Source organism: Magnolia sinica, chromosome 9, assembly GCF_029962835.1.
Source record: "Magnolia sinica isolate HGM2019 chromosome 9, MsV1, whole genome shotgun sequence".
Lineage (NCBI taxonomy): Eukaryota > Viridiplantae > Streptophyta > Magnoliopsida > Magnoliales > Magnoliaceae > Magnolia > Magnolia sinica.
Genome location: NC_080581.1, coordinates 63,675,322 through 63,685,206, shown reverse-complemented (window position 1 = coordinate 63,685,206; position 9,885 = coordinate 63,675,322). Strand labels below are relative to the sequence as shown.

The 9,885-nt window shown below is 39.1% G+C and overlaps 2 protein-coding genes across 2 annotated transcripts; both read left to right on the top strand.

Annotated features, from left to right (window-relative positions):
- Positions 1-5,662: 5,662 nt before the first annotated feature.
- Positions 5,663-7,333, top strand: LOC131255041 (uncharacterized). Its single transcript, XM_058255737.1, has 4 exons — positions 5,663-6,157; positions 6,389-6,464; positions 6,558-6,815; positions 7,275-7,333. The coding sequence occupies exons 1-4, from the start codon at positions 5,663-5,665 to the stop codon at positions 7,331-7,333; spliced, it is 888 nt and encodes a 295-aa protein (XP_058111720.1).
- Positions 7,334-7,432: 99 nt separating this feature from the next.
- On the top strand, positions 7,433-8,437 carry LOC131255040 (uncharacterized protein At2g29880-like). The gene is made up of 2 exons (XM_058255736.1): positions 7,433-7,708; positions 7,796-8,437. The coding sequence occupies exons 1-2, from the start codon at positions 7,433-7,435 to the stop codon at positions 8,435-8,437; spliced, it is 918 nt and encodes a 305-aa protein (XP_058111719.1).
- Positions 8,438-9,885: the final 1,448 nt, after the last annotated feature.

Here is a 9,885-nt window from a genome sequence, read left to right as displayed (position 1 = left end):
CATTTGTTTCGTGCACCATGACTCGCCCGGTAAATTGACTGAACTGAATTTCTCGGTCCAAACATGCATGCAGCGGGGCCATCGATATACAGTTAGTAGAATTCATATGTATGATCATGTAAAGGTATGTACGATACACGTTGTATCAATGTTGCATGTATTGTTGAAGTTCGGCTTATACATCTTAAATGGGTGGGATGAACTTGCCTTATTTCCAAACATTGATCAATCCCAAATCGGATTACGTACTGAGTTAAACTCAGTTGAGCCCCATAGTGAATGCGTGCGGCTTATCCAATCCATTCATCTATTTTTTCAGCTAATTTTAAGCATTGAGACAAAATTAGAAGCATATCCAAAGCTCAAGTGGACCATACCATAGTAAACAGTGGGAATAATGATTTTGACCATTGAAACCTTTCTATTGCCCACAATGATCTTTAGTTGTCATCCAACCTGTTCATAAGATCATAAAGACCTGGATGAAGGGAAAAGAAAAATATGAGCTTAATCCAAAACTTGTGTGGCCCCAAGAAATTTTCAACGGTAGACACTCAATTCACACTATTTATTGTGGTGTGTTCCACTTGATATTTAGATATACTTCATGTTTTTAGATCAGGACCTCAAAATGACTATTAAAATAGATGGACAGGGTGGATAAAATATATAAGGCACCGTGGATCCCACAGAGTTTACTCATGAATCTTAAGGCGCAGTTGGACAGGCACGTTGCGTTGAAGTAGCCTGTATTAGGCTGGATAGGGTACTCCAATCCTATGTCATCAGAACAACTGCTTGTTTGGATGGGCACTGGATTCGAGCTTGGAGAGAAAATATGCTGGATTGGGGCGGATTTCGTCGCTGGATTTGAAGGGTTATCACCCGTGCGGCGCAATCCTGCGGGATTTGCCGATGGATTTCTCTATTTTCATACAGCTTACCTTCTTCCTTCCCGATGTCAATCCTTTCCGTTGAAATCTCATCTTCGGGGTTTCATGGGCTGGGATTTGGCGGGATGGTCAGGAAGAGATTGTGGCGGGAGATGATGAGGTATGGCGCGTAAATGGGTTTATAAGAAGCCGTATCAGGTCGCGATGGCCGTCACCAGTCGAGCCGGCACTGCCATCGCGAACTAACGGTCTTCTCCGGTGGAGGTAGGTCCTCTTCCTCGCTCAAATGCTATGAGTAACCCCCATTTGAATTGCATGTTGGATCTTGGCCTGATCTGTGTTGCGGTTGAGATGTGGGATGAGCTGGTTTTTCATGCTTATCTTGTATGAGGCTTCATCATAGGCGATACAGGCCCTTCGATATGGAGTTGGACTTTGTCGTCCGCTCCGACGGCATTGTTTCACATACCGATTTATACGGGTGTGGATTTTTGTCTTCTGTTTTCAAACGTGGTTCCTGTCATGCTTTTCCTGTTATTTTTTTGGATTGAGTCTATGGTATCATCTGCTTTCATAATGAGATGGTGATCTGGGATCTATGAGATGGCTTTCTGGTATTTGTCTCCTTGAGTTTACCAGGATTATCTCAGATTGTTTGCTGTGTTGGTAGATCAACCGCAGGATTTCTCTGTTGTTGCTATATATGAGATGGATTCTCCGTTGCAAGATTTTACACTTGCACATTATATACCTGCTATTTATAATCATGTTCTGCAGATGAATTTTTCCCATATAAAGTACATTTATATATGAACTATTGATATCTGTTTGATAAGGCAGTTATGAATTTTTATGGCTTCCTTTCTCAGCCAAACAAATGGCTGGAAATCATGATCTATGGAATTTCTGGGATCACCTTCAGTGTTACAATGGAATTATTCTGTGAACCCTCTTCCAGTGGTGTCTGTTTGGGTTGCATACAGTGTATATTTTTAAACTCTTTGACAAGTCAATTTTGACTGTAGTTGAAGCCTCCTCATTTATGTAATTTTCATATCTGGATAGCTAACTCCTTGCAAAATGCGCAATTTTTAGCCATTTTTCGATCTTCTGTATCTGCCATGAAAAATATATGTTAGAAGTGTTAACTGTTGGTTTTTATCATTTCCTTTCAATCTTTTCCTTCTCTTCTTTTTGCTTGAGTACATATGTATTTTCTTCTTCTAAGTACTGAATTTCCTGATATATACCAGATAGATTTCTGCTACATGTCACATGGAATTCCCAGGATTACATCAAATGGTTTGTTCTGTTCGTATATCAATTGCATGATTTAAGAGTTGTTGCTATATCTCATTTGGATTTGCTGTTGCTAGATTTTTCACTTGGACATCATAATCCTGTTTTGAATAATCAGGTTCTTCTTTCCAATTATACATGTATGATAGTCCCATCAGTGTATAAATGAGTCATATGGATTTTCATGGCTTGCTTAGGGAATGGACTGTATGCCTTGTGATCCAGTGGATTGATTTTTTGTGGCTCTTAGTATATGGATTAAATGACAATCCTATCAATGTATACATGCAAGCTGTTTAATTTGACACTATTCATCTGTTAATGCACTATTCTCCTTAGATTCTAGTGATGAATTTTTCAAGCTTTTAAAATACATGTATACATGATACTTCTATTAATGTATACATGTATACAGATTAATTGTTCTTTATATTTTTCTTCTAAAACCAGTGTTGTATTTGGTATTCCTCATGTAGCACTACTGAAATGAGATTGTTTTAGCTATAACGATTGTGAAATATACATTTTCGATCTTTTGTCTCTGCCATGAAAAATATATGTTAGAAGTCCTTATGTTGGTGTTAGTGTTGACTGTTGGTTTTTATCATTTCCTTTCAATCTTTTCCTTCCCTTCTTTTGGATTGAGTCTATATGTATCTTCTTCTTCTATGTACTGAATTTCCTGATATATACCAGATAGATTTCTGCTACATGTAACATGGAATTCCCAGGATTACATCAGATGGTTTGTTCTGTTCGTATATCAATTGCACGATTTAAGATTTGTTGCTATATCTCATCTAGATTTCCTATTGCTGGATTTTTCATTGGACATCATATTCCTGTTTTGATTAATCAGGTTCTTCTTTCCAATTGTACATGTATGATAGTCTCATCAGTGTATAGATGAGTCATATGGATTTTGAAGGCTTGTTCAGGGAATGGACTGTATGCCTTGTGATCCAGTTGCATGATTTTTTGTGGCTCCTTGTACATGGTATAAATGACAGTTCTATCAGTATATATGCATGCTGTTTATTTAGACACTATTCATCTGATTATGCACTGTTCTCCTTGGATTCCAGTGATGAATTTTTTTGTCTTTTAAAATACATGTATACATAATACTTCTATCAATGTATACATGTATACAGTTTAACAGTTCTTTATATTTCTCTTCTAAAACCAGTGTTGTATTTGGTATTCCTCATGTAGCATTACTGAAATGAGATGTTTATGGCGATAACAATTGTGAAATATACATTTTCTATGCACCATGGATAATGACCAAAATGTAGGCAATTGATTGAGTGTTTAAGATAATCCAATCGATGGAATTTCATGCCACGTTGAACAAAAAATAAAAACAAGCTGCCATATGCTATGCCAGTTTTAATGGATAAGGCCCTGTTTGGCTTCTACTTAAAAATGAGTCCATCTCATTTTATATATCAGTGTATTTGGTTGCACCTATCTTCATGAAAATTTTCATCAAACTGGACTGATTCATGGTGAAATATCATGAAATTTCAATTGGTGCAACCAAAGGCATTTTTGCATTAATTGTGTATTAGAGATTTCCATAAGGATAAAAAACTCTTGATACCCCATAATTTACATAAACTAATGTATAATCTTTAATACATGATAATGTTACCTAAATGAGATGAAATCACTTTGAAGTGGCAACCAAACAGAGCTTAAAATGATGATCTGCAATGGCTCGCATTCAGCTTCATAAATCAACAGTTGAGGTCATCCTAGCAGCATGATTATGGGATTTTTGTCGTCGGGTTAATGGTGTTTCTTGTCATGCTTTTCCTGTTCTTTTTTTTAAGATTCAGTCTATGGTATCTTCTGCTTTTTTAATGATATGGTGTTTTGGGATCTATGAGATGGTTTTCTGGTATCTGTCTCCTTGAGTTTACCAGGATTATCTCAGATTGTTTGCTGTGTTGGTAGATCAATTGTTAATTTTTTCTGTTGTTGCTATATATGAGATGGATTTTCTGTTGTAGGATTTTACACTTGCACATGATATACCTGTTATTTATATATATGAGATGGATTTTCTGTTGTAGGTTTTTATCATTTCCTTTCAATCTTTTCTTTCCCTTCTTTTGGATTGAGTCTATATGTATCTTCTTCTTCTAAGCACTGAATTTCCTTATATATACTAGATAGATTTCTGCTACATCTCACATGGAATTCCGAGGATTACATCAGATGGTTTGTTATGTTCGTGCCAACCAGATATATACCAGCTTCCTATATGAAATACCTTGATCATTCAAACATCCATGTTGCTGATATAAACCATTTCAATTGTCCAAATTGGTCAGAGTCGAGGATCTGGACCAAATCAAGGTCTAGATGATATATTTGGACTAGAGTCAATTGTTTAGCTGCTTTGTGTGGTCTACAGTCCAATTGGATGGCCTAACTGGATCAATCAATTGTCCAGTTTGGGCCCCCTTTGATTGTGGGGTCGGATATTAACGGCCCCCTACACATGATGTTGTGGTTTTCTAGACAAGTTAGTTAAGATTTAGAATATTTTTGTAGTTGGTTTTCCCATTTTTGGCTCTTTATCTTTTATATTTTTTGACCTGTAAGCAGAATGGTAGAACAAGATTCATGTACGTTTCTTCACTTTTGCTCTTTACCTTATGAATTTCGTTAATTGCAGTATGGTTACTTTTCCTTGAAGTTTAGCTGGTATGGTTTCTCTAATCTTACTTCTATCTGTTATAGCCTGATCTATTACCTTAAACGCAATGATCTAGTAGTTAATATTGCACACTCCATTCATATGGGAGAAGCCAATGACCTATATGCGAACAACTGTATTTGTTGTATATGCAATGGTGTCTGACAGGACTTCCTTATTATAGTCATGTGATGTCTTAGCTGAAGGAATATTTCCATTACATGTTGTTCCATTTTTCAGGAAATAGTGTTGAGCACCCCGTTCTTGTTCATTACAGGGACGTTTAAGAGGTACGGTTCTACACTTCTATTCATATCAAAAAACTGACATTTGCAATTTTCACTGCATATTATATCATTTTAATTAAACTCTTTGCCTCCTATTCAGCTGGTTTTTCAGAATTTTGTCGTATAATCTTATTTATTTTAACCCTCGAACTAGATTCTAGACATGGGTCAGGATTTTCAATTGGAATCCATCTCTTCAGAATTTGTCAGAAAATAATGGGTTGGGAAATGTGAGCTTCTTAACATGTAATCATATGTGAACTTATCCCACCATATAAATTATTCAACCTTTTCTTGAAGAGTAGATGGAACGACTTCAGATGTTCCAAATACATTCCGATGCAACCAAATACATTCCGATGCAAGATTGCTTGACTTATAACTACCCATTATTCCCATTAACATGGGAGAAATTCTACCCATTATTGACAATCTGATTATACGAACCCGATGGTGTTGGTTATCAGTTGGCGATGAAGAGTGAAGAATCGGGAGAAGATACAGATAGTGTCATGGTTGCAAGGGCGATGATGGCTTGTGTGGCGGCTGTCGGAGAATATTGTCATGAATACATGTTCAAACAGCCCTCTCGTCATGGAGAGGATAAGCGTGCCAAGTTCATCAACTCTATCATTAAGGCCAGTGATCGGGATTGTGTCACACAACTTAGGATGAATCGAGCGACGTTCTTCGATCTATGTACCCAGTTACATGAGAAGGCCGTGTTGCGTGATACTCGGCGTGTGAGTCATGAAGAACATTCAATAATGTTCCTACGCACATTGGGGCACAGTGTTCGGAATCGCGTAATTGGTCATAGATTCATTCGATCGGGTGAAACTGTGAGTCGCCACTTTCATAGTGTATTAGATGCAATTGTGTCACTGTACCCAATTTTCATAAAACAGGCTGGACCAGCGACTCCATCGGAGATTCAGACAAACACAAATTGGGCTGCTTATTTTCAGGTATTAATTATGGCGGGTCATATTTCCATATACGTATTTTATACTACCCTTCATCACACATTTATCCAATGTATCTAGGATTGCGTTGGGGCAATTGATGGTACACACATTCCTGCTCATGTGCCTGCCGGTGACCATGCGAGCTTCCGCAATTGGAAGGGGGTCCTCTCCCAAAACGTACTGGCGGCGTGTTCATTTGATATGAACTTCATTTACATATTGGCTGGTTAGGAGGGTTCTGCTTCGGATGCGAGGGTCTTACACAACGCACTGAGTCGATCAGATGATCCCTTGCTTGTCCCATATAGTATTTGGTTATCTTTTAAGAGATTTCCAGTCTATTTCATTATGTTGACTTATGTTATTGTAAACTCAATGGGACTTTGATTCAAATGTGTAGGAAAATATTACATTGTCGATGCCGGTTATGCACATTCACCCGGTTTTATGGCTCCATACCAGGGCGTTCGATATCACTTACAGGAGTATCGAACCGGGAGAGCACCTGCCAACATGAAGGAGCTGTTTAATTATCGGTATGCACAGTTGCTCAATGCAATTGAGCGTTGTTTTGGTGTTATGAAAGGTAGATTCCCCATCCTGAAGACCGCCATGCAGTATGAATTCCACACACAGATTCAAATTGTGATAGCCTGCTGTATCTTACACAATTTCATACGTACTAGACCAGAATCTTAAGAAGAGATGGACTACGCTGGAGTATCTGCCACTGATGGGGAGAGTAACCCAATGCCTCATGAGGTTTCAACGAACGATGAGCGACAATGGTTACTACGCGCATCTCAGCGTGAAAAAGATGATTGAAATTGTGTGCACGATGCTATAGCAAACAAATTGTGGGAAGATGCACAGCAAAATAGTAGGACTAGATAATTTATCGCTATTTGTTACAAATTTCATGACTTGATGTTATTTACTTTCTAAATCATGTTACGTACCTATCAAAGGAATTGCAATCTTCTAATCTCTAAGATGGTAGAGTCATCATATGGAGATAGCAGATGATGTTTTTGATAATCGATCTTTTAAAACATGGATCATATTCTTATGATTATGGTTGACTTTATGCAAATCATTATATGTACTTGATATGCAGGTCGTATGCTAGATAAGATGTCTAGTGATCCATCGACACCAACACATTCACCGGCCTAGACACCAGTGGTGCCCACACGATCCTCCCCATTCACGAGGACGGTGAAATCCCTGGCCGAGCCTACGTCTCGAGCATCGAAAATAAAGTGGACTCCTAATATGGATCAGGTTATGATCGACGTATTTTTGGAACAAGTGGCATTGGGACGCAAAGGCGATAATGGTTTCAAACGTGAGGCGTACCAAATTGCCGCCGACGCTGTTACAAAGTATACCAATGTAGTCCTCAAGTGGCAGAATGTCTCTAACCGACTAAGGTATTACAAGAGGGAGTACACTACAGTGAAGGATACGCCGTCGGTGAGCGGGTTCGGATGGGACAACGAGTGGATGGTGGTGACGGCTCCTGATGAAGTCTGGGAGGAATATATCAAGGTATAATTTTTTAAAAATAAAGTGAAAATATTCACAATTAGTATACACTTCTTACTGTACTTACTACTCATTAATGTACGGCTGCAGTCTCACCCCCGTGCGGAGAAACTCTGCGGTAAACGGATTGAGAGAATGGATGATCTTGCAACTATCGTCGGTTCCGACCAGGCATCGGGACATTTTGTCCAAGGCAGTAGGACTATAGCCGCATCAGCATCATCATGTCGTCTTCAACAAGAACTCAATGATACATGGAGAGAGCTGGATGATGACCTTGACGATACAATTGACTTATCGGATGATTTTGTCACAGACTCTGCAAGGACCATCCCATTTTCACCAGACAGTCCTTCAATTGGACAACACGACTCACGTAGCACTCCCACTCACACGTCTAATTCCAATGCCACTCAAAGTGGGAGCGCAGGCAGGAAACGATCGCGCCCTGCTCGTCCTTGTGAAGTACTTGGGGCCTCTCTACAGACCGTTGCCGACTCAATGCTTAAATTTGGCCTCGGCAAGTTAGTGAATCGCACTTCTAAAGTACTTGATATACTAGAAGAGGTCCAGGGCCTGACCAACTCAGAGTTCTTTGAGGTTGGTCAACTCTTGAGTAAGGACAAGGATCTGGCATCGTTTTTTGTGAGTCTGCGACCTGAGCGTCGCATTGACTGGTTGAAGAAAACACTTCCTGACCACTTTGGTGATCGAGGTGTCAGATCCATCTGAGGATTTGCATTTCTGGGTTTGTTGTTTTGGCTGTTAGTTATTGGTTTGTAATAACTTTGAATTACATGATTTTCTTGGATGATTTGATAACTTGCTTTAATTTTTGGGACTGACATATGGTAGTATATACGAATATGACAATTATGCTATGTACATGACTTTAATGTAATCAATTATACTTTTATGGTTTCACATGCATCCATTGGTTAGTTTATTTACTTAAGACACTCGAAGACCATACAATCCGCTTGCTTGGAAGGGTACGTATATACGAGTGGTTTTTGTTTTTATTTAGTAATTTTTTTTCATACTTTCTGATGCTATTCGATAGGAGAATATTGCATGTCCACTTAGTTTGGGGATTTTTATTCCAACACACGAATCCCGTGCCAATTACCTCCATCTCATTGCAGATGGAAAAGGACAAATATTACGTCGTCTTGGTGGGGCGTAGGCCTGGCATATACATATCTTGGGACGACGCTCGAGTGGAGGTGGAGGGGTATAGTGGAGCGAGACACTGCGCATTCAGGAACTAGAAAGAGGCAATGGCATGTTGGGACGAGCACTTCAGCAAAGCATGTGCACCGTCAAGACCTTGCACGGCATCTCATGCAGTTCAGGTCGCTGCATTTTCTAATGATCTCTACATCCGCCATTGTTCGTCACACTCCAACCGACAGACGATGCCGACATCACAGGAGTTGACTACCATGGTTTCTAGGGCCGTGTCGACTGATGATCTTCCCCCATCACCCCGATCAGATGGAGAGATATTTTGTGCTCTTCTAGTCGGCGTCGTAGTCCTATTTCTTGCCTTCCTTGTGATTTTTAAATTCTAGCCCTATTTGGATGACTATCACTCTTATTGTGTTGCTTGATTCTTTTTCTCTCTTTTTGCCATGGTTCTCAGGTTTTCATACATCGTTATTCTAGCTCGTTGTATATTTTTTGGGATCTATCTCTATCACACCACTGCCACATGATGTGGTCTATGCTTCTTACGTGGACATGATTTCCGCTGATAGTAATGTTTATTGAATTCACTTTTATTTGCCAATTTCATGAGACATACTTCGGTGGGCCCCACACGATTTTATGACCTTTGAAAATACCAGTGTGGTCCACACATAGTTCGTTATATATTGATATCTGTTATATATCTCCATCTGGGCCTGTATGGCAGGTATGAACAGATTTGATTTGGGAGTAAGTGGTAAAATAAAAGGCTGGGACGCTATATGTTGAGGTGTTGTGGTTCACCTAAGATATATGTTGCTAATTTTTGGGACAATGGTGTAAGATGTCATGTCAAAGTGGATGAAGGGCATGGATGAAAAAATGAGCTTGATCCAAAACTATTATCGGTTGAAATTGTATTTTAACCGTTGACGCTCTCTTAAAACTGTTTCCTGTAATCTAGTCCATTTAAAATTGGGATATAGGAA

Bases quoted from the DNA above. Each gene is read 5' to 3' on its own strand.
- LOC131255041 (XM_058255737.1), top strand. From the start codon at position 5,663: ATGAAGAGTGAAGAATCGGGAGAAGATACAGATAGTGTCATGGTTGCA. The intron at 6,465-6,557 runs GTATTTGGTTAT...TCAAATGTGTAG, and splicing joins TCCCTTGCTTGTCCCATATA to GAAAATATTACATTGTCGAT. The intron at 6,816-7,274 runs GTATCTTACACA...CTTGATATGCAG, and splicing joins TCAAATTGTGATAGCCTGCT to GTCGTATGCTAGATAAGATG.
- LOC131255040 (XM_058255736.1), top strand. From the start codon at position 7,433: ATGGATCAGGTTATGATCGACGTATTTTTGGAACAAGTGGCATTGGGA. The intron at 7,709-7,795 runs GTATAATTTTTT...GTACGGCTGCAG, and splicing joins TCTGGGAGGAATATATCAAG to TCTCACCCCCGTGCGGAGAA.